The following is a 24,015-nucleotide window of genomic DNA, read 5'->3' on the forward strand; positions in this document are numbered from 1 at the left end:
GCTTACACATCACTCCTGGATTGCTGTAGGTAGTATCCAGTAATTTGTCTTTTCATAGCCTTAGTGACACTAGGCAGGGTTAGCTGCCAGCATGCACCCCTCAGCACAGCCAGAAGCAGGCGATTGGAGTCACCCAAGGCATCCACAGCCAGGCTTGCCAGACCCCCTGGAGAGCTGCTTGCCCAAGGTATGTGAGGGGCAGCAGGAGCACCTGCAGCTCAGGGCCTCGCCCTGTGCCACTGCAGCACTTCCCGGGCTGTGCCAGCCACCCTGCAGCAGAGAGAAGTTGTAGGATAACAAAGGGCAGTGCTGGAGTATTCCAGGTCAGAAGAAAACTAAGACTTTTCAGGTTTTGTGCAATGTGATGAGTCACCACGTTGCTTTTTGTGGCTGAAATAAAATCTGGTGGAGAGACTTAAGATGTTTACTGTGTGGACCAGCAAAAAAAACAGGACCAAACTACATAATCCTCAGTAGGCCTCTAGACTGTGTCCATACTGACTCCACGAAGGCACACTAGAGAGCAAGTCCTGATGTCCTGGACAGCTGCTGCAGACCAGCACATGTCCTTGCACAAGTGTTCTGGTCTGTGCTGCAGCTCAAGCTCAGCTGGAGCAAAGCCTGGAACAGATGCCTGTGACACAGATTACCTCCACAGGTCTCCAACTACCTTCTCAGCCAAACCCAGATTTTCATGGGGAGAGACTATTTAGTTCACTCAAGATTAACAGAAGCAGATTTCTTTGTAGAGTGGACGAGAGGGAACAAAATCCTGGACTAGAATTAGGAGCATGCCAAGTGATCAAGGGTACCAAAGAGGAGTTGGCAGCACGATGCAACTAGGTACCAACAGCAGGGGGAAAAGTGTCTCTGGAAAGCAAAACACTGGTATGCAGGTTAAAAGACAGGGATCAGGGATCATTGTTAGCAATGTCCAGTACAGTCCCCTGTAACATGCATGTGGTGGAAGTAAGGCAGAGAAAAACGGTGTTAGAAAAGAATGGGATTTGCCTTTATTACATACTAGGAAATTATTGACAGCGCACTAATTTATCTGTCTCCTCCACCTGAACCAAAACTGAAGTAGGGTGTTAGGTACACAATTAGTAAAAAAAATTTGCACAGGACACTTTAAAGTAAAGCTTGAGGAAAACAATAAAAATGTCTTCCTCCTTGCATTATACTTTTGCTACACCATTAGTCTGGAAACATCACCCCAAATCCCAGGCTCCTTGCTTCTCCAGCACCCTAGAGATACCATTCTGTAAACACAACTTCTGATCCTATTCCTTCATCTGTACAAGGATGTGGCTTGGATGAATAAACTCAGTTTACTAAATGATTCATACTACTTTGTATTTTCCTCTCTGATTACTACATGTCAACTGCAAGTCTTAATTGTTTCCAGATCAGTTAGAAAAATGTTCAACAGAAATAATCCTCACAGGTGCCTCCCAGAAATACTCTCCTCGTTCCTATCTATACTTAAAATCTGTCAGTCAGCTATGATGTGCCTTATTGATCCTGTATAGTTACTTTTTAAAAGTAAATTAAACACCTTGTTTGTTTTACTATGCCTACTCAGCACAAAACCACTTTGATTGCTCATTAGTATGAACTTTTCTTCTTATAAGAGCATCTTGTAACAGCCTTTTTTTATTTCTCTGATGTTCCTCATGTCTATCCAAAACAGCTGTCAGTGCTCAGTTCTCCCAAGCACTCAGCTCGTCCATTTTAAAAACTGGCATTTGCTTTCTTCCAGTGCAGGACCTTATTCACCATCCCGAAATTTAATCAAAACTGTCTTTAGTGGAGAAGAGATCTTTTAGGCCAACTTTCTGGGACTAAGCTTTGGGAAACTGTATCATTTTAAAGCACGGGGCATACATGTTCTAAGCAGAAACAATTTGACCGATAACAGTTGGACCATAACTGAAGTCACAGCAGACAGAGAACAGCAAGCCAATCAGTCAGGCAGATATAAGATCAAAGATAAGAGGCAGTATTTTGTTGGGAGCAATAGTGTTTATGTTAATTTATCATTTTAAAAAATCCCCAATAAGTTTATGGCTGGCTGTATAACATTGTCAACAAATCTGTCAACTGACCCTCTTCCTGTCTGTCTCCTCAAGTCCAGAACAGGCAACTCCAATTTTTTGCTCCCCTTCTATTACTTAACCATCTCGCACTACTGGAAGTTTATTTTATTCCTGTTTGTCACACTGGTTCAATTTTCAGGACACTTGCAAAATGGTGACACTAAATCCTCACCTTCCTGGTAGCCTCACCTTGTATTATTAATTTAATGCCCTGCAGATGGCTCCAATTAATCACCAAAAAAACCCCCCACAGCTCCCTCCCTTCTGAGTTACAGGTAGTTCCATTTGTAAATACTCTCTTCCCAAAGAAATTTACTTCCCCATACAAAAAGCTTTAACTGCATTCAGTGGTCTAGAACTAGACTTTCATCCTTGGCATTACTTCTTTCTGTAATGGGGAAAAGTATCTCCACTATACATTTTTCCTCATCTTGTCCTATAAGCATTTTCAAACCAACATTTGTTAACAGTGTGAATGAGTTGCCCAAACCTTTACATGTAGAATTTATATGTTAAATCTTAGCACATAAGAGGTGCTCAGAATCTTCAAGATTTGGGGCTCCCTTTTCTCAAAATAATCACAATTTAAGCTGTTTGAGTTTAAAAAAAAAAAAAAGCTCAGATCAGGCACTGAGTTTCAGAAGAATGACTCATCAAAAGTCAAATGTCGACTTGATGACAGAAAGAGCTTCGAACGGTGTTCACAGAAAACTTAGGAGTTTATCTTTCTCTGTTCTCTAACGAAAGGCTGCAATTTAGCAGCTTACTAATTGTGCTGCATAGTACAGCCAGAAAGGTGGATCCGAAAAGATTGAAAGTAGCCAAGTTTAAGTCTTATCTATATTTTTTACCATCCGTGAAACACAAAGAACAATTTCATAAACATACAGTTCTAAAACATGCTGGGAAAGTGTTATTGCATACTTAATCCAGAAAACATGTATGGCCCAAGGACAAAACATAGTACATACAACACCTCTAAAACCTATTTATGCATATGGTAGTTTTAACAATGTTGTCATGAAATAGCAGGTGCCAGCGCTACAATATTAAAACTGCTAAAGCTAATAATTTCAAATAGAGCCACTGAGGATTAGCTTTGCATTACAACCAACCAAATCTGTCCTTGGTAACAAAAAAAAAAAACAAAACAAAACAAAACAAAACAAAAAACCACCACAACCAAAAAACCCAAACAAAACAAAACAAAAAAACCCCCAAGCTTCTGTAACACAATCCACCTTGTGAGACTTAGCTTCAGCTTTTACATTACATGGTTCATCCTCGAGGTAGATACCATCCAGAACTGAAGATGTGCTATCTATAGGGTATATTAAATTCAGCAGCTAATGCAGTATCCATCAATCAACAAAACTAATTTGAGAGCTGTCTGCTTATGCAACTGAAACAAAGGCACTTTGTAATATGGGGTGAAGTTTCCTACTGGAAAGATCAACAAAGGTAAGAAAGGAGAAACATTGATATGAATTAATCTCATCAAACCCTTTTTAACAGACACTTTCCCCCAGCATTTGCAGGGAAGGGATTCCCGTGTAAGTCTCTAGAAGTACAGTCTGCCACGCAGAGAAAGCTCCAGAGCCCCACGTTCTTATCACCAGACAAAACATCCAGGCTTAACTGGGCAAGACTCCCTCAAGTGATGGAAGCCAAGAGCCCACAGGCAAACTCTGAGTAACAGCAAAGGACTCATCAGAAGGGGAAGGGGAAAAAAAAGAACAACAAAACAAAAACCCCAGACTGCATTAAGACATTGCACTTTATCTGCTCTCCCCACCACCTCCACCAGTCATGTTCCAACTAAACTGGTACTGCAACTGAAGCTGACATATTCTGCCTACTCCCCTCCCCCAGTCATTCAAGACTTCTTTCCTTACTTAGAAAAAAATTGCATGGAAAAAACACAGTGGAGGGGACAGCTAAGTGCATCATCATCATTGTATCATAAACTCTGTTAACGCAGAAGGATGTTTTGGTTAGTGCATGCTGGTCTGTACAAGCATCACCCAAAAATAGATAAAACCAAGGAAAAAGAGCCAAAAAGTACTCCGTTTCAGAAAAAAAATTGTTCTTAACTGCACGTACAACTTAACTGTGAAGGCACATAGCCACACTGAGGCATCCTTTTCCTCTAGAAATGCCAAGCGAGAATTTCTCGCAATACAACGCCTTTGAGCAACACAAAACCAGCTGCTGTTGCAGGATGCCCGCCTCAAACAGAAAGAACAGGAGGCCTGGCAATAGGTCTGTGCTGCAAACAGAACAGCTACACGGGATGTTTTACACTGAGAAGCAGCAACCTCTTGCTAGGACTCCACTGGCCCAGAAGTAACACACTGGCTTCATTGTCTTATTAGAAAATACATTTAGAAATAAATTATGTTTTAGCATAAATTTCTGTGTGTCAATATAAATGCAATGGGTATTATATCATCCTGCCTTTCTCCAGGATAAAGACTAGTTTCATTTTTGGCTTCTTAGACTTTGTAATCAGAAAGGATAGTTTTCCAGTCAAATTGCAAGTGTCGAAAAACAGAAGTGCTGCATAATTTGTTCAGGAATGTACAGAAAATGCATTTCAATCCACATCTAGTCCATAGATAGCGATGTTTTCTCAGTGCTGAGTCCATTTAATGCTTTTGAGGTCAATTCCATCCTGCACCATTTCCCACAGGGGGCTGTAAAGAAAGAAGAGGGCTATCTAAAATGCACAGGACAACATCAACAATAACCAAACAGACATTTTCATCGACTCCACAAGAAATTAGCAGATACCTATCTATCTATCTGTCTTCCCCTTCTGGAGGACAGTGAGCTTCAGACGATCAGTCTTCCACTGTGTCCTCAGCCTGAAATACAAGAGGCGAGAGGGCAGGTGCTCCACCTCATTTCCTGCTCCCACTTTAGGCATAAAGTATTCGTGTCTCTTTGAGACTGAGCCCTCGCATTTGGCACTGTCCAAATGAGTCAAGAGTCTTTCAGTTTCACCAAAATAAAACAACTTATTAATACATAAAGTCAGTAATACCATCTCTGGCTTAGAAACTTCTAGGTACTGCCCTACATGCTTGCCCTACTCGTATTCTTTCCCTGACAAAGGCAGGATCTGGGAGAAGGTTTGTTATCAGTTTTTTTTCTTTAAAAATTTGTCACTACTGTTAAGATCAGGCCCACTACCCACTCTGGCAACACTGCTTGCTTATATACAGAGACATCACCAGATTTTTGAAGCAAACAATAACTTTCAACTAAATCCAACTCTTCAAATGATTATCATACCTACGAAGTCTTTATGTTCAACAAGAAGATGGCTCACCTCATTTCCCTCAGCCTCTTAACATGCTGTATGCACTTCTGCACTGTATAGTCTACTTCTTCCTCTGTAGTGAAACGGCCAATGCCGAATCTAAACCAAAAGAAAACCACTAAAGAACTAGAATAACATGCATATGGAGGGGTGGAACAAGTCCACCACCTACCTTTAACAGAAAAGAAAAATATTTGGAAGCATTAGGGAAGACCACTCCACGCACCTTATAGATGAGTGAGCCAAGTCTTCGTCTGTTCCGATTGCCCGCAAAACATAAGAAGGCTCCAAAGAAGCTGATGTACAAGCACTGGGGAAAGGGAAGGCAGGCAAATTTCAAATTTTTGTTCATCTGCAGATGCTACACTAAACTAACACTTCACTAACCTCCTCCAACAAAGAACAGCTCACTTAGACATTTAATATTACTATGACTCTTAACAACAACCTATATCAGCTTCCCCAGTCTCTTAGAAACCACCAGTAAATACGAGCAAGAAGAGTGGTATTTCTGCTGCTGAAGAAAAAGAATGGAAGGGGCAGACATTAGAAGAGAATGAGAGTAATAAATTAGGAGCATGATGTTAGAAGAGAGAACACAGATAACGCAGTAAGAATAAACACAATGCCAAACAGAAGCCGCGGGAATGTACACTAAGAGGTAGCTGAAGTGAAGGCCATGAAAAAAAGACAAAGGAGCCAAGACAGAACTAGCCAGAGAAGGTAACATAACAACAGGAACATTAAAAAAGAAAAAAAGACTTCACAAGCTGCTGTTTGGCAGCAGAACAAATAAATGAAAACCAATGCACAGAGGAATCCAGAGCAAGATGATCTAGTTATAGTTGTCAGTAGAGAGAACTTCCATCTTGAAGCAGTAGGCAAAACTGGTTACATGTTGTTACTCAATTTTCACAGGTAGCAACATGCAGCACAAACTGGAGAGCTGTTTACAGCTCTCTGGTGCACAAAGCAGAGCCTCACAAGAGATTTTCAAATTACAGAAGTGTTCGGCTTCAGAGACAGTCATGTGGAGACCTGTTCCTCCTGTTTATAGTGCCAACATATTTCTAATTAAGATATGCTGACTGCTTTGTTCTCAAAGGTGAGGAAAGGAGCGCATCTTTACACTCCATTAACTTAATCATAAGGATCGAGTTTGTCTTAGTAACAGAAACGTTACTCGTCACTCCTGCAGAGTCAACAGAGCTCCATAAAAGTGTATTCCATTTTCTTTCTCCTTTTGCATTAAACACAGGCACTATGAGCTAATTTAATCCAGATATTTGTCCAGCCTCGCTGGGTTCTAGTTACGATCTGCCACGTGTGTGAAATCCTGCTCAAGGACAGAAGCTGCTCAAATGCTGGTAGCCTTTAGAATGAAAGTGTCACCGGCAGTTACAAGTCAAGGCTACTCAGATCGCAGGTAACCAGTCTGCAAGGCTGGCAGGTAGGAATTTCTAGGTTGGTTTTTCTGGTTTTGTTTGCGTGGTTTGTTTTTTGTTTTGTTGGGTTGGTTTTTTTTTTTTTTTTTTTTTTTTCTTTCAGGATGAATAAATTTGACCTCCATTTGAAATGTGCCACTTCAGAGAAACACCATCTTAGAATGCAACCAATGCCAGGCTGACTCATTAACCGAATACACAAATATGGGGCATAGAGGAGACCACTCCTTTGTTTGTACCTCCATTAGCAGATGTTATTTTCTCTCCAAAATATACTGCTATCCTTCCCACACATTCCACCTACCTTCCTGAAGAGAGCGCCACGTCTTTCAGAGCCATCAGAAGACTCTCCCCTTCCACATATGCAAAAGATAAATTGATGCATCCTATGTACAAATAAATGAAATAGAAAAAAAACCTTCCATCAACTGAAATCTAGGGCAAATCCTACCCCACATGGCAGTACTTGCACAATGTGTAGCTACAGTGCATTATTCAGTCACGGCCATTAACACTGAGGAGCTAGACAGTTCTAATGGGCTCAGGATTTTGCTAATGTTACCTGGATAGCGATGCTCTCTATCTCCATTCATAACCACATCAGGAACTTCACTCATTATTTTTGTAACCAGTCGTTCTGCCAGTTGTGAGATTCGCTTATGGTCATACTAGCAAAGAAACCAGAAAAAGAGACCAAAATAATAAACAGTGTACAGTTTGACCTCACTCAGACTGCTTTGTGTCACCAGCCATGAGCAGCCTGAAGTAGCTAGGTTTGGTTAGACTACGGAAAGAACACATCTGAAACTTAAAAAGAAACTGTCAAACTTTGCCTACTCTAGAGGCTGTTTTAAAAGAGAATTACCAGTTTGGTCCTAGCTAGCTCAGCCTTCAAAAATATTCCTAGCCATTCAGAAAGATCTATATATACAAGCTGACAAAGTGGCTTTCATAAAAGCACCGAGTTCTTTGTGTTTAAAGACAAGTTAGGCGATGCATAAGATGATGCATTTTACAATACAAGAAAGGGCATCTATTATGGTAAGTGCCCCTTATTTCCCTAGGAGCTCTCATACTGTACTACATAAAGACACAGACTTCCAAATTACTGTGAACTCAGCTTTTACAACACATAACCTACACAATGAGAACTGCCCACGTGCAGTGTCTTGTTCTAGACTAAAAAACTAGGTCACTTATGCTAAAAAAGCAGTAAGGTATGGTATCAGCTCCGGTGCACAGAAACGGCCAGATGCACACATGCAATTCATTCTTGTTTACATGCTTGAAAATGCTTTAGATGAAAACAAGGCTATCTATCTCAAATATTACTTGGTTTAGAAACGCCAAAACTCTGCCAGGCAAGGAAGAGAATCCAGATACGAAGCCTGTGCGGAATTAATTCAGGCTCTGCAGGCTCTCCAGCCTCTAACAAGGCTTCCATAACCACCCAGCTCAAGTGGCAGCTCTCTGTCTCCCAGGAAGAAGCTTGATCCTATGTGTACAGATATCTGGCTTATGCATCCCATTGGCACTATATTAAAGGATTTTTACATTCCAGCTGTAAGGAATGCATTGGCGCCCACAAACAGATATAGCAGCACACAGAGGCTTAGACACCAGACCTAGCAAATAAACTTTACTGTCCAAGCTAGGAAAAAAAAAAATTTTAGTTGCAAAGCTGCAGTAAACTTGAACTTGTATACATTTAGTAAGTATGATAATGGACTAGGAAGTTTGTTGTTTTTTTTTTTTTTCAACATACATTACATAAACATGATTTATTCCATTTCAGAGATGCTGCTAATACATGTGTGCAGAATGGAGAGATGAGTACAAGCACTTAAAGCCGTATTTTGCTAAAACTGTCAACCGTAAACTTGTAGAAACCCATCATTCAAACCACTTCAAGAAAAAAGAAACTTAAGAAAGCTGAAAATCAGCTTCCAATTACTCCAAAACATCCTTGAAGATCTCAAAACATTTACTTAATGTTACAATACAAGATTCAAATTTAATTCAGGCACATGGACACAAATAGACTAAGGAATCTAAGACCTAACTGGCTGTGTTATATTATTTTCTGGAATCCAGGACAAATATCTTCTCCCACATACCTCCATCTCTTGCTGTGCCACTTCACACGCTGCCCCCAGGCCCACTGCTAAAGGAGTGGGCACAGTCCCAGACCGCAGTCCTCTCTCCTGGCCTCCCCCACTTTGCAGGGGTTCTAGCCTGACGCGTGGGCGACGGCGAACATAGATAGCACCAACCCCTTGAAAACAAGGAAAGCCGTTTTAGTATATATCCACAGTTCTGACATTATGAAAAGGGACTCCAAGGTTTGGAAACATTCCTTATTTCCAAAGTAAACACGTATTTGGACACCTCGCTGGAGAAAAATGTAGTGAACACATATAGAAGCACAATATTTTCTAGGAAATGGTGTTTGTTACCAGCATTCACGTTCTTCTTCATTCAGGCTCCCAGAGCTTCAGCCATGGGAGAAGCTCAGTTTCTCCCAATGTGCTTCAGGATTCCATACTTCCCTTACTTCTCACAATTCCTGTGCACAGCTGAAGTTCATTCCTTTGCATTGAAGTTTTTATGTGCAAATATTTCATTCATTGATGTTCCCTTACTGACTTTCAAATGAAAGCTCTAGAAGAACTCTTTTCCCTGGATTACCAGGACAGCACCAGTCACAGGAGTCATCTTCCATTCTTCTCATTAGGGAGACCCATCGGTGGCACCAATTTCCAATGGGCAGATTAGATGAGCCAGTTTTGACAGCCAGGCAATTTCACTCTCTGGTCTCCTCACTTAGAAACCTGATTTCCATGTCTTCATGTGCCTTGGCATACCTAACAAGTGACTGTCACCACAGGAAGAATGGCTGCAATTTCTGGTCATAAGAAGTTCTGAAAATTTATGTCTGTCACCTGCTCAAAGTTATTGGTTGAAAACTTAGTCCTCGTCCAGAGATATGTCTTCAGCTCTGAGGAGAGCTTGTACAGAAAAAGACGACATATTGAAAAAAATAATAATTTTGCCTTTTGTTTCCAAATAGAACATAGAATACAGCAAACCTGATTTCTCTCTTTCTATATACAGTGTTACAAACCAAATGGACTGTGACAGTGATAATAGCTGAACTTTTACTATTTGGGAGTCAACTAGAAAATCCATAGCCGGATGTTAAACCCCATTCTGCAAAGAAGATACACAAATGGGGTTGGAGAGAAGAAGCCATTGGAACTAGAAGACAACCAAAATCACTAAGAATTTAAACTAAAAGTTATCTTTTGATCTCATTGTTGCAACTTAGTTATACTTGGATCTAAACTTTTCCCTATAAACCAGTGATTTAATTTCAACCGTTTTAGCATCAACGCTGCTTCACACCAAGCAGATGACTCCTGAAAAGCCGCTCCTCCTAATGCTGCCACCATTATAAGATACTGTTTCTTCCTTCAGTGAAGCCACCTCACAACTCCTCAGCACTGAAGATCCACTTATCACAGCTCTAAGTCTGGCAGCAGTGCCTGAACTACTCCAAAACCAGTCCAATACCAGTCTTACAATAGTTTTCTACAGTTTAAGGAACAGTCACTATGACAGACAGGTTTGACTTCATACCTTGTGTAGTTACCTTAAGGTAAGCATGGAAACAACAATTCTCTAGAAAAGCACTTCAGTAAGTACCTTTGGGCCCATAAATTTTATGGCCACTGATGCTCATTAGATCAATTTTCATGTTGTTGACATCCATAGGAATTTTACCAATTGCTTGTGCAGCATCTGTGTGGAAGAAAACCTTACGTGCGCGGCAGATCTCACCTGTAATAAAAACACAAAAGCAAAAAAACGCCACATTATCTCATCTAATCGTTATGATTCCAATGATTCCAACAATGAATCTAAAGCATCAGTTTATAGCAAGGACCAGTTCTGAGGTGACAAAGGAAAAAATGGGTGCTGTCATGTTTCTTTTACAGTAAAGTGTCTAAAGCTGTGTAGGAGCTATTCTAGCTGATGCCTAGCCGGGCACAGGTTTAGGCAGGTCAGCAGGTAAGATTACAGCGAATTTCTTCAGTTGAGAAGTTAAAGTCTTCTGCTGTTAAGAAGTGAGATTGTTTCCAAACTCACACCTACCAAGTTTAAGTACAAATGGCTGCATGGGACATCCAAGTTTCCGCACAGGGATGACTCCACGGCTGGACAAAATTAAAATTTTTTTTCTTTATTATTTTTCTTCTCTACACCAGTCCAGTACAAGCCAGCCTTACTTTCAAGTTTATACTTGCCAAGTATTTTTAGGCCATTTCCTCTATTTTCCAAGTTTTGCAATACTCAGCATCAAAAACGTTCTCAGAATTGTCACTAGTCCTCACACATGCCGATTACTCCCACCGGAAGTCACTCAAGCGTGTAATCAATGTTTTTGCATCAAGAGCTAAAATACACTAAGGAACAAAATAATGTAATGTTCATGGGCAATGAACTTAAATATTATTTATTTTTGTCACCAAAAACCCCACAACCCATCTTCCACAGAATCTGTACCTAGCACAGCTGCATCCCAGACCTCTCATTTGCACAAGTTCAGCATTATCTTTCACAGGAGAAGCTGTCGTCCTGTGGTCCAGCAAGAATGGCACTGCTACTGCTAATATCAGGTCATAGGCCTCATGCTAACAAGGCCTTGGGTTAACTCCCCAAGGCCCCAGTCCTGGCCTATTAGACCTGTTATCAAGGTGTTATGATAACCTACTGTGGGAACCAGAGCTCGGAACCAGGTATCTCTAGCATTTAAGCGTGCACAACAGTAACGGCCTTGCCAATAAAAGCACAGGAAGAAAATAGAGTCATCAGGCCTATAAGCAACTCACTGATGTTTAATTACTTGTCAATGAAGAAACAGAACCTGAAGAACCTTGGGGAAAATGCCGCTTTGGGCATAATAAAGAAAAAAAAAATGCAGCAGCTAAGCAAGAGCAAAATCAGCTGCACAACAGGATAAGATGCCTACCACAGCCTGGGAAAACAATTCCCTCCAGAACCATGAAGTATAAACTCCAGGGCAGAGGCCAAAGCCTAAAAACTGTCTAAAAACCTCAAAACATCTTATGAAAGGATACCTTGAATATGAAGGAGGCAGGGGGGGCGGTTTTTGTCACTGTCATGGAAAACATTACCAAGGATAACACCACAGGATTCAGGGAGCTGCATATGTGGGCCACCCACTCACTCTGTCTGCTCCAACGACCCTGGTTCTCCAGCTCTCCCTGCACCTGCTTTGCCAGACTGCTTTGATGTCCCTGTCCCTCCATCTGCCTGCTCAGAGCCTGGCTCACTCTCTCCCTGCCTCCTGTTCCAGAAACCTGGCTCTTCAGCAGCCTTTTGACCTCCAAACCAATTGTTCATGACTGTATATGGCAATACTGAGGGGGGAAAGGGCATGTAAAGTTTCGTGCTCACCATCCCCTCCCATCCCAAATTCTGCACATATCTCCTCTTAAACACTACAAGTGCTCAGTAAACCATTAGAGTATGCAAACTCAATTTGGCCACTTATTCCGTGCTATTTTTTCATCCATTGAACAATTCAGAATGAAACTAGAAACACTGCAGCTGATCTGTACTACAAGGCTATAATTGCTGCAATACTCACTGTAAAAGTACTGAATTTCATCCTCATTTCCCTTTTAAACTAAGTTTTTATTTGAGACAGCATTATTATTTATTCCTTAATTATACTACATCTAATCTTTTGCATCAGTAGCACTTGGCTGTGAAAATATTAAGTAAAATGAAGCAGAAGCAACATTAGCTGGCCTCTGGAAGCCGCGGCGTACTTACCAATGTCATGAATTGGCTGCTTTACTCCTATTTCATTATTCACAGTCATTACAGAAACCAAACTTGTATCTGGCTGGAACGCAGCCTCCAATTCCTGGTGAAATATTCAAACAGACAGAAGTTGTGACTAAGAACAGAAGCAAGATTCCTGTGCACACCTTCGATTTGCTAGCAAATCTTAACCACCAGCCCCCTAGCTAGCACATTTCCAACAAACCCCTTGGGTTCTGACAAACAATCCTGGTGAAAGCACTAATCCATGTGAACACGAAATTCCTGTAGGAAGAGGAGCGTGATCAATTGCGTTTCTACATATCCTAACCCTGGTATGCACTGTGCCACCTGACTTGATTAAATCAAGTCAGAACAGGCTTTTGCTATGCCTCATACGTTCCTCTGAACTATTTTCTTTAATGAATTAACCACCCACAAAACAGCTTAAGCCACATCTAGACAAAGTGTGTTGGCTATAAAGGAACTGCACAATATACAAGAAAATGTCATGCAAAGGAGTCTACCAGCAAAGTTCTCAGAGAACATGACTAACACTGCCGCGCCTGCAGGCCTGATCCCTCTACCCCACCGCAGACACACACATCTCTCCAGGCCAGATGACAGGGGTAGAAATAAAACTGATGCTGTCCTGTATTACAGGACACAAACAATGAAATAAGCATGTACAACTTCTAAATCCCAGGACTGCGGCCAGTACACCCAGAAGGGTCAGTTCACGGACAGCAATCAGGAGGGAGTATTGTAATCACTGTGTCTGATGCCGTGAGTAGCTCAGGTCATGAAATTTCACAACTACCTCCTGTATCAAAGCCAGGTCCATCCTAGCCATGTACTGGGCTCTCTATAGGGTATGCAACAGCTCCACCTCCATGGGTATGAATGACAGGAGGTGAACAGTGGGATGAGAGATGGATGTTTTGGTTGAGAAAAAGTCTAGAGCACCAGACAGAACAGAAAATCCTTCTCCAACTGTGACAGAGATTTGACTGTGACTCTCATTCTACCTTGTGATATTTATCATCTTTTGCTCTTTATCATTGAGAGGACACAAGGTCCTCTTGAACATCAATTTGAAGCAAAAACCTCTTCTATTTTCACTTTCTGTCAGTGAACAACCTACCTTCAAATCTATGAGCCCATTTTTTTTAACAGGTAGATACGTGACCCGAAAACCTTCTGTCTCCAAGGAACGGCAAGAATCCAACACGCACTTGTGCTCTGTTTGCGTAGTAATGATATGCTTTTTTCTGGATTTATAGAACCTTGCAACACCCTGTCAGGCACAATCCATGAACAAGAAATTTGCCGTTAGGCCACTGAAGAAAGCAAGCTTTACACAAAATGATTGGAAACGAGAAATTACTATTTAGATACAATTCATTATGTTTGCCCCAAGTCATGAATCTAAAAGGTACTGACATGTAATTCACAGGACGTATTTCCATCAGCACTCATTTTTCAAAGCATCTCACTTTTTAAAAAGCCTGTGAAAATGTTAACTAAGTTCTAGACACTACTAACAGAAATACTTTTTTAAAAACATTTGCAATGGAGTCATATACAATGAGAAGTCTGAACAACCACATATTAAAGGTTAAAACACTACCTAGTCTTAGTCAGAAAAAAGTTTGTAATCAGCATCTCCACTATATTTCATGAAAAAGATTTTAATTACGTAAGCAGAAGGATTGTATCTAGCGCATGTAAGATAAACATTGAATATTATAATCCGTCCTCAAAACCATGTCCTGGGCACCAAAACATCCCAGTATTTCCTGCATTTCTGTAGCAGAATATCACAAGGATTAAATCTAGGAATGCAAATATTTGCTAACTAAGCCAACATATTAACATTTAAACTGTTGAAACATGCATACAGTTCTTAAGAGCATAATTTTAACATAATAAATAGTTATCAGTATAAACCTTTTACCTTAATTGCCATATTATTTGATTCTGTTGCACCACTGGTAAATATAATTTCCCTTGAATCAGCTCCTATTAAATCTGCAACTTGCTGTTTAAAAAGAAATACAAATTTGATTTGTTAAGACAAAAGACAATTAATTCAACACAGCAAAACACATGTAAAATGTTTTCAAGAATATTCCCTTGAGCCTCGAAAGGCTATTATCTGACAAAGTTATGCTACAGGTACAATAGTCTAAATATCTGCATTAATATAAAATACATAAGGAATTCATAGTCATTAGCAGTAGTGGTATTAAGCATTAGCCATCATAAAAGAACATAAGAGTTAAGTAGACAATAACCCAGTACACGTTACTTCCAAAAAAAATGGCAAAGACCCATACCTAAGATTAGGAAAATGATAAAATATGGAGTTAGCCTGATTACTATAGCAGCATGCTGTAGTGAGCTCAGGAAACCAAAAATCCCGAGGCACCTTTGCCTAAAGTATTGGTTTCTGCCATTTCAGTTGCTCCAATCTCACTATTTTTTCTTGTAATAAATCTGCTAAATCACAGCTAAGCAAAGAGGAAGCTGCCAAATCCAGCCTACAGAGAACTAACTAACTACAACAGTTTTATCACTGCTTTTGATTTTCTTTTGACACTGAATTTCCTCCCCAGCAGCAAAACCACTGTGACTGTGGAGAGCCGAAGACTCACCTGCCTCGCCTTCTCCATGGCAGCCTCACTCTCCCAGCCATAGGCGTGGGTCCTGGAGTGCGGGTTGCCATAGTAGGCTGTCAGGTACGGGAGCATGCTGTCCAGGACTCTGGGATCCTGCAGGGTACAAACCACCCAGCCTTAGAAATACAGAAGGAAAAGCATCTCTGTCCCCTCTACACACACCCCCGCTCCCTATGCCCCAGGATTAGCAGCACTTCTGCTGCAGTGTCTACACTTAGCTCAGGCCAGATCTCAAAAACTCAAGGTTATTGCACGTTATATACAACATAGCCTCCGGCAAATATGAGTACCCGGCAATTACATTCTGCGCCCTCGCACATAACCTTGGTCTGCATCAAGATGATCACAGAAGAACAGGATTTTCTGAGCAGAAGACATACAATGTCTTAAAAAGTCGGGAAAAATTACACAGGTGAGTATTTTGGTTAAATGAATTTCTGGCTGTTCCTCAAAGCAACAGCCACCCCCACAGAGTTCGGCGCGAGCCCCAGCGCGGCTCTGCCACTGCTCCCGCCCTGCAGCGCGCCCGCAGAACGCGAACGGAGGCACCGAGCCCCTGCACACCCCGGGGGCGGCGGCAGCGATGAGGTGGCCCTTCGGAGGATGACCCAGGTCCCCTGTGCCCCAGATAAACGCGCCTGGCGTTACAGCTAACGTTCAGCGACGCTGCTTTATCCAGGGCCATCCCAGGAGCGTAGGGAGAGCCTCCAACTCGGGAAACAGGCGAGCGCTCCAGAAAAAAGAGAACAGAAACAAAGTCTACTTCTCCCCTTCCCCCTGTTGTTCTTTGGGGGGAAACCACGGACTCGGGGCCGAGGCAGCAGCTGCAGCGCACGGGCAGCCCGGGGGCTCCGGCGCCGCGACCCGAGAACGCGAGAGGCCGGGACAGAGCGCAGCCCCGGCGAGGCCCGGCCCTCACCAGCGGGGTGGTGGCCTGGACGTCCATGTAGAGCGGCCGCAGGGCGCCACCTCCATCGCCGCTTCGCCCTGAAGGGAGGGAGGACGAGCCGCCGTCAGGCGGCGGCGGGAGTGGCGGGACCGCACTCCGCCGGCCGAGCCCGCCCGCGCCTCGGGCTCCGGCTCCGCCGCCGCCGCCCCCCGCGGCCTTACCCGGTGCCGGTCCCTGTCCCGATGCCGGTCGCGGCGGGGCCGCCGAGAGCCGCCGGGGGGCGGGGGCCGCCCGCGGGGCCACTAAGCGCCGCCACAGCAGCATGGCCGCGGGGGGGTCCGGGGCTGTCCGCCCCTTCCGGCTACGTCACGGCGCGCGCCGGAAGCGGAGGGCGGAGCGGGCAGCGGCGGAGGGCGCGGCGCAGCCGGGGGGAGCGAGGTACGGGCGGGGCGGCGGCGGCCCTCGCCCCCAGAGCGGGCCCGGGGGGCTGCGGCGGAGGCCCGGGCCGCCCGGGGGAGGGGCGCGTCGCGTCGCGTCGCGTCGGAAGCACCCGCGGGCGAAGTGGGCGCTGAGGGCCCTGGTGCGAGGCCTGGCGCCGGGCGGGAGGCGGAGGCCGCCCCTCCCGGGGTAGCTGCTGGGGCGGGCCGCGGCATGAGCCTTCGCCTTGGGCTCCTGAAGGGCAGATTCGCTGCCCCGCTCTTCTGGCTTCGAGGCCGGTGGCCGCTCGGGAGGACGGGCCCGGCAGCGGGGACTTTGCCAGGCGACAACGTGCGCTGCTCACTGGGAGCTGAAGAGCGCTGAGCGATGTCCTGAAACAGCCCTGGGGACACAGCGGTGCTCACAGGGGCTTGCTGAGGGCGAAACATGCGGGCCTGCTCTCTAGCACAGTTTCGGTATAGAAGCGTGTTAGACAAAACAGTCTATCCATGTGGGTTTTTTGTGCTTTCTTTTCTAGATGCCTGTGACCGTAGGCCCATACGGGCAATCACAGCCCAGCTGCTTTGACAGAGTAAAGATGGGTTTCATGATGGGCTTTGCAGTGGGCATGGCAGCAGGAGCACTGTTCGGCACGTTTTCCTGCCTCAGGTATGCCAAGGAAATGGCTTCCGCAGACAGGTTGTGACAGAGCGATGGCCAGAGAGAAATGCTACCGCTCTGGGATTGGGAAGAGGTACGGGTCTGCTCCTGTGTCGTCTCACATAGGTGAAACTTTGCCAGTGGCTCTGGACTAGCCACAGTTCAAGAGCCTGCTGTCAGCCCCGGCCTCAAGTGGGAAAGTCTGGTGATGGTGGGGCATCACCTCTAGGTCAGCTGCATACGAGGAGGTCGCAGTTTCGCAGACCTTTTCCTGCCACTCATAAGGGAGGTTGCACTGGGAAGCTGAGGCTGTGGAAGATCAGCTCCAGGACGAGCTGGATGAATTGTCTGTGCTGATACATGTGCAGCCCTCTCCTTGCTCTAAAGCCTCCTGAGGTACTCTGCACGCTCCGGGTATCTGGATCGTGGTTGCTTTGGGCATCCCATCGGAGGCAATTACTGCACTGACCCTAAGTCCCCATTGCAAGGGTGTAGGCAAAGCTGTGGCTGGCACTGGCACAATCCCACTGTGAATCAGAGAGGGACAACAGTCCACCTCCCCCTGGCGCTCCCCGGCATGCTGGCACGGAAACAAACAATGCTCGCTGCTCCAAGTTAGCTCTTGCACTGCTGACTGACTGGTTTTGGCACACGTCACCCATGAAAAGGAATTACTGAAATAAGCACTTTCATATTTTGCAAACCTCCTTCTGCTTGAGGTTTTTTTAATCTGTGATTAAACATGGGCGATGACTTGATAGTGAGCCTAAAAGGAGGAAAAGGCACAAAGTCTAATCAGACAGTTCAAAAAGTTTTCTGATCTCTCTCAGATCCTGGAGAGTATTTGTAAGTGGTACATTGCTAGCAAAAAATACGGATTTAGGGTATTTGGAAGAAGCAGTGACAGTGGTTCTGTCGTATTTGAATGACACAGCTACGTTACCTCTGCTGTACCATTTCTGAGGGAAAATCTCCATGTTTTAAAAATCAAGTGCTTGAAATTCCTTAGAGCCTACAGTCACAGCAGCACTTAAAAGTCAAATATTAGAAGAGCTTCCCGAGAAGGAACAGTTCTTTTTGTTTTGTTCTGACCTGAGGTAAATAGGAACTGGAGAACAGAAATGCCTCTGGAAACTTGTAGACCTTTCAGGTTTTTCTCATGGTAAAAATACAGTGTCACTGGTAAATAGGAAGTCAGTGTACAACATAGTTTTAAGTTCATGGGATTAAAAATACTGCCACTGCAGCCAGACAGGATGGTAGTACAACAGCTCAGACCCTTTTTATTCTCTGGTAAGTCAATACTTGGACAGCACAATTGTTTTTCCCCAAATTAAGGGTGTTTGGGGCACTAGCAGGTAAAGCTGTTCCTGCTAATGGTGTGGCAGGAGGGTACAGCATCAGCTGGTACTGCTGCAGGAAAAAATACACATGGGCCTTTGGCAGGGGTTACTCAAGTGCTCCAAAGAGAACAGCTCCATTTTTGTTTGCAGTAGCTCAGGCATGGGGCACTGCCTGTCTCCTTGTGGAGGCAGGTGGTGTCACTTTAAATTTAGACTGAAGAGGAGGTGTTTGACTTGGGCACTCAGGCAACCATTAGCTGGTTGTATCAGGTGTTTTCTGCTGCATGTCTTACCTGTCAGGCTTCAGCTTTTATATAATTCCTGTGTTTTTCTTTATCTCAGGATTGGCATGAGAGGACGAGAGCTGATGGGTGGAGTTGGCAAAACGATGATGCAAAGTGGTGGGACGTTTGGGACATTCATGGCTATTGGTATGGGAATCCGCTGCTAACCTGGAGCGTGGGTTTCAACCCGGAGTGCCCCGTCCAGCCATTCCTCCTCTGTACCATAATAAAATCTTTAGATACCTGGAAGTGAGAGCTCTTCATGAAATGGTGAAGCACCATCCTCCTTGCTCTGCTGATTGCAAACATGCTTTTTACCAAATTTCTACTTTCCTCCTATCTCTTACTCCATGATGACGAGAATTAATAACCCTTTGTACTACATTAAAGTTCCTGTTTCACAGGCATAAGTGCAACGCGCGCATTTCTCCCTTTGGTACTTGGGCAGCTCACGTTCCTGATGTGTTGATGTCGAGCCGCACCATTGCATTCCTGTATTCCCAAGTCTAGGAGAGTTACTCTGTGGCTAATTCAGATCAACTATCAAATTTCTCTCATCTTGCAAAAATAGGTGGGTTGAAGCTGGCCCCATTTCTGAGTTCCAGGTAATACAGGGCAAACGCCCTCACGGAGAGTGAGGGACCCCAGAAGGACTTGGGCAAGTCCTGCTGTAACTGAGGGCAGACTACAGCAGCTCGGGCACCTTCTTCCAGCCAGCCTGGCAGCATGTGGGTGCAGGAAGCCGTCAGGGAACAGCACAGAACAGTTACAGGTACAGCCATGCTACTAGAGCTGGAAATTGTTAAATTGCTGTAAAATGGAAAACGGCTCCTGTCACATGACAGCTAAAGGTAGTTTGTGATGAGTCGCAAGGATTACTTCAACACCAGACCTGGGAGATGGAACCTCCTTGTCAGGTCTCGAGCAGTGCCTTTCCTAAAGCTCTCCCCTCAGGACTGCTGTGCTGCAAGTTACTGCATTACCAGAACAGCACAGCTGGGCTACCCTGCCTCTTCCACAGCTCTGAAGGGTCCAGTCCGACACCCCCGGTGAGGCGAGGTGCACTCCCCTGCGCAGTCCTTCCAGAGAAGGGAAGGACAGAAGCGGTGGCTGCAGCTGCCTCCAGCGATAGGAACTTGCAGTGGCTTTTTTCATTCCCTTGCCAAGGGAAGGAGCTATGCTACCAGAAACAGTGCTCCACCAGTAGACTTTTCCTGCACTCTGCCTTAATGGGTCTACAAGGTGCTCAGTGTGTCCCAGGGAGAACAGGGATTGCTCCCTACCAGTCACCAGCCTCTGTAGTACTGCCTACAGCTGAACTATGACTAGTTTAGTGCTGCAATCTCCTGTTATTTGCCTTTTGAAACAAGGCTTATCTTTGTTCCTCCTTTATTTCTGTTTATGGATAGGACAGGTTAGAAGCAACAGAACCTGAAACAGCACCTGTACAGCCTTTACCCAATAGAAGTGCTGTTTCCCCAGTTTTTAAGGAAGACAAATCTGCCACTAAAAGCCTGCTCTGCCTTCTGCCATGCAGCTCAGTAACCACCAAGAGAGAAACTCTGCCAACAACCACCCAGTCAAGCAACACAGCTACTCTGGAACAGCTCAAGTTTTACTTCAGCTGGTACTGGTGGATTAATACTGGCAACTAAAAAAATAAGGTGAAGCAAAAGTAGAGAGCAGCTTTGCTTGGCTTTCCTCAGCTCTGTCACGTACTCCTAAGGCACCCTCCTGCAGTACATTCCTGGCTCCTCCCCACATTTGCCTTTGTACCTCCAGTTGCCCAGTCCCATTTTCTGCCATGGCTCCCTCGTGGACTGCTGAAGACAGTCTCTCACCATGCTGCAGCTCAGCCACAGTGACATCCACCCCGAGCAGCAGCACCAGGTCTCCGAGCACTGGCAGCATCCCTGCCCAGCCCATTTTCACCCACCAGGGTGGAATGTACTCTCTACACCTTTGTCAAACACAGCTTTTATCAGCCAGCAGTTAAAAATGACAGGGAGGTGGGAAAGGGGTATAAGACGGCAAATCCACTTGGGCAGGCTTCCCTACAGAAATCAGACTAAAAGCCAACATAAATTCCTCCTACATCTCCACAATTCACAACCATTTGTGAAAGATGGGGGCAGAGGTGAGCAGGGGGCAAGTTATCTGCAGAATTAATCTGCCACAGGCCTGAGAAAGGGCAAGAGCTGCCCACTGCCCAGGCAGTGAGAAAACCACAGGCCCTTAGCAGCCACAGCTGCAGTACACGGAGGGTTCAAACAGCAGGAACCAGCTCCTGCATTTTCTCCTGGAGGAGAAACATTCCAAACATCTCCCATTTCAAAGCATCTATCACTCACCTCCTGTCTGCAGCACACACTGGTTAAGTCACATTAGGAGAGTGGAGAAATAAAGCTTCATGGAGGCCTTTTTAAGAGAATTTTATTTGAGTGGTTCTTACAAAGATTGTTGCAATATGAAAGTCTTTGTTTGATAGAAATATCAAGCTGTCTTGTCAAACACACTGAAGTAACCCAAAAATATATTTCAGAGCTCACAGAGCTTAAAAAGAGCAAAGATTATATGCAACCAGAACAAAACATGTTTCTGTATTTCCTACCGATTTTCAGACTCGGCTGAAATCCTTCAACTGTGCCACACTGCATACATAGAAACTTATCTGGAAATGCAGAGATCGTTTTGTTTGGAAACTTAGACACACCTCACACAGTATTTACAAAGAAACTTTTACAGATACATTAATCAAAAGTTACCATCAAGAAATAAAACCCTTCAATCCTTCTATTCTTACCAATTATTCATCACAAAGCAAGCTGAGTGGCTGTCTAGAATCAGCTTTCAGTAGCCTTTTGAATTTTCCATTTATACAAAACACTAAATATGTCCCTTCATAAAGTCTTATCTCCGATATTAACCTTTAGCAGATCACCTACATTTAGTGAAATGTAAAATGTAATTGCTGCATTAAAAGAAAGGCTTGTGAAACATTAAAAATGTCATTATGTCCCATCTGCCTTTTACAGAGAACTTGTTTTCTATGAGCTACTTCTCAGTTCCTACAGATCACCTTAGTAAATGTACAAGAATTACAAGGCAGAACAAGAAGTCAACAGCTTTGTATACAGTGGAAATGCTAGTTAGGGAGAATGAACACACTGCATTTCTGCTTACTTCATTTTATTTTTAAAGGTAGCAGGAAGTGTACACAAAATGACATTAAATCCTCTCCTTTAGTTTTATCTAAATAAAAGATAACTCAATCTTCCTCCAAAAAATAACTATGTACAAAACTGACTAAATCCATCTTCATCGTCGAACAGGAACCAGTAGTTGGGTTGCAGTCATAGAATCTGGGAAAAGACTATGGTACGTTGGAAGAGGTACATACGCTGCTGTAATCATTTTACCTAATCAGAAGATTTAAAAAAAAAAAAATCAGTATTTGGTCATTTCTGTAATTAATGAATAAATGTAGGTTTCTACATGAAGTCCACTCACCTGCAAACCACCTCCCATGCAACGCATTTACAGCTGCAATGGCAGCAGCAATTGAAGGACATTTGACATACACGTTGCCCTGTAATACAGACATGTTACAGTCCATTAGAGGCTTGAGAAACGTCCCACATCATCTGTTTTCAAGACACTTCCTTCGCATGGTTGTGACTGAGGCAAACCTGCCTCACTATGTTCCTACTGGTATCAACTGATAATGCAGAATGAGCATGAGAAAACGGAGGGTGTTTTTTTTTTGGTTTTTTTTTTTTTTTTTTACAGTTTTTACTGACATGCCTTACCATACTTAACAGTTATCTTAGCATGAAACTTTTCTAAATAGGATTTTGCACAACAGACCAAACGTGAGCTTGATCTGAAATCAACAAGTAATGGATTGCCTACTTGCTCATGATAACCCTTCAAGAGAGTATCTAATGGTTCCTGATTACAAATCTCATGCGAAACAGAAAAGCGGGAGGAGTTTGGCTACCTCTACTGCACGCCAGCCATCAAGTTCTGTACATCACCAACTTTAGCCACAAATGCTTAACTAGATATGCAAGTTCACAGTCTGGTTTTCAAAGGGATTAAGCATTCGCCATTCCCCAGGGCAGGAAGGATGTTCAGCACTTCAAGGAAGACTGGTACTGTAAAAAATGTCCTACATGAACTTCAGCATCTGTCTGTCTTGACTTGAACAAGGGCTGAGACGAAGGGAAAAAACCCATCACAGCAGGGCAAGAAGAGCCTAAGCTGATATTGAGAATAACGTAGATGACAGACTGATCTTTTAACTTTGCCAGAGATGCCTGAAGTTTTCTATCTGCAAATTAAGCACTAAACCAGCCTAATCCAGAGTACTGCAATATTCACATTCAACAACTGCAAGACATACAAACGCCCACAGTAATGGGTATGCATTTTTCTGGCAGCCTGCTTAAAAATAGACTACTACCAGTAATTCCTAAACCAGATTAGATTCTCGCTGAAACAGATTTTACAGGAAAAGAATATATTAAGAATCAGAACCCAGCCTTCCCTCTAGCACCCTTTGCCAGCCTGTACTAACTCTTCCCACTGATCTAACTCACTGCTTCTCACAGGGGAAACGTGAGATCAGGGGCTGATGTTTAAGGCACTAAGCAATTAACGCACACAGTTTTGTTCTCAGCCTCCCCCTGCATAGGCATCCAAGCTGCTTAAACCTTGAAACGAGATACAGCAACATAAAGCTTTATTTTTCCTTAACACACCACAGTCTAGACTGGTGCGGTACATGAGACCATGTGCTCAGTTGGGACTGTAATCTTTTCACCCACAACAAATCACATCTTCATGGCTGATTACTGACAGCCCTTAGTCTGGGAAGCCTGGCTGTCTGGGAAAGACGGGAGATGAAAACACGTAAAAGATAATGTGACCAGAATCTAAGCCTGGAAAACAGAACAGCACAGTGGAAACTTATGTTCAAATACAGTATTTTTAAATACCAGTAGGTATTTTGTATCT

The 24,015-nt window shown here is 43.9% G+C and overlaps 3 protein-coding genes across 17 annotated transcripts in view; 1 reads left to right on the forward strand and 2 right to left on the reverse strand.

The window, feature by feature from the left end:
• Nucleotides 1-2,925: 2,925 nt before the first annotated feature.
• NFS1 (NFS1 cysteine desulfurase) lies at nt 2,926-16,620 on the reverse strand. Of its 3 annotated transcripts, XM_082326149.1 has the most exons (13): nt 16,514-16,620; nt 16,323-16,390; nt 15,380-15,496; nt 14,680-14,763; nt 13,867-14,019; nt 12,732-12,825; nt 10,575-10,709; nt 8,987-9,144; nt 7,432-7,537; nt 7,174-7,255; nt 5,651-5,734; nt 5,434-5,523; nt 2,926-4,795 (listed from the first exon to the last, which is right to left on the reverse strand). In XM_082326149.1, the coding sequence occupies exons 1-13, from the start codon at nt 16,614-16,616 to the stop codon at nt 4,732-4,734; spliced, it is 1,338 nt and encodes a 445-aa protein (XP_082182275.1). In that variant the 5' UTR covers nt 16,617-16,620; the 3' UTR covers nt 2,926-4,731. The 3 variants fall into 3 exon arrangements, with proteins under 3 accessions (XP_082182275.1, XP_082182276.1, XP_082182277.1); XM_082326150.1 differs by lacking the exons at nt 16,323-16,390; nt 16,514-16,620 and adding an exon at nt 15,694-16,313; XM_082326151.1 differs by lacking the exons at nt 16,323-16,390; nt 16,514-16,620 and adding an exon at nt 15,727-16,312.
• A 37-nt stretch (nt 16,621-16,657) lies between these two features.
• Nucleotides 16,658-19,370, forward strand: ROMO1 (reactive oxygen species modulator 1). The gene is made up of 3 exons (XM_082325780.1): nt 16,658-16,730; nt 17,248-17,378; nt 19,055-19,370. Exons 2-3 carry the CDS (start codon nt 17,248-17,250, stop codon nt 19,161-19,163), a joined length of 240 nt encoding a protein of 79 aa, XP_082181906.1. The 5' UTR covers nt 16,658-16,730; the 3' UTR covers nt 19,164-19,370.
• Nucleotides 19,371-21,422: 2,052 nt separating this feature from the next.
• The window catches only part of RBM39 (RNA binding motif protein 39), a 33,057-nt gene continuing 30,464 nt past the window's right edge, over nt 21,423-24,015 (reverse strand). For 12 of the 13 annotated variants that reach the window (XM_082326321.1, XM_082326316.1, XM_082326320.1 and 9 more), the window contains 2 exons: nt 22,507-22,585; nt 21,423-22,415 (listed from right to left, as the gene is read on the reverse strand). In XM_082326321.1, coding sequence (XP_082182447.1) covers nt 22,315-22,415; nt 22,507-22,585 — 180 coding nt within the window. In that variant the 3' untranslated portion in view covers nt 21,423-22,314. The remainder of the gene's footprint in view (nt 22,416-22,506; nt 22,586-24,015) is intronic. The other variant, XM_082326307.1, reaches the window with a different exon arrangement.

This window comes from Platalea leucorodia (genome assembly GCF_965183815.1).
Source record: "Platalea leucorodia genome assembly, chromosome: 13".
NCBI lineage: Eukaryota > Metazoa > Chordata > Aves > Pelecaniformes > Threskiornithidae > Platalea > Platalea leucorodia.

Excerpts from the sequence above, each read along its gene's own strand:
- ROMO1 (XM_082325780.1), top strand. The coding sequence starts at position 17,248 with ATGCCTGTGACCGTAGGCCCATACGGGCAATCACAGCCCAGCTGCTTT. Across the intron at positions 17,379-19,054 it reads GGCACGTTTTCCTGCCTCAG|GATTGGCATGAGAGGACGAG; the intron begins GTATGCCAAGGA and ends TCTTTATCTCAG.
- NFS1 (XM_082326149.1), bottom strand. The coding sequence starts at position 16,616 with ATGCTGCTGTGGCGGCGCTTAGTGGCCCCGCGGGCGGCCCCCGCCCCC. Across the intron at positions 15,497-16,322 it reads TCCAGGCCACCACCCCGCTG|GATCCCAGAGTCCTGGACAG; the intron begins GTGAGGGCCGGG and ends TGTACCCTGCAG. Across the intron at positions 7,538-8,986 it reads TGGCACAGCAAGAGATGGAG|TATGACCATAAGCGAATCTC; the intron begins GTATGTGGGAGA and ends TTTCTTTGCTAG.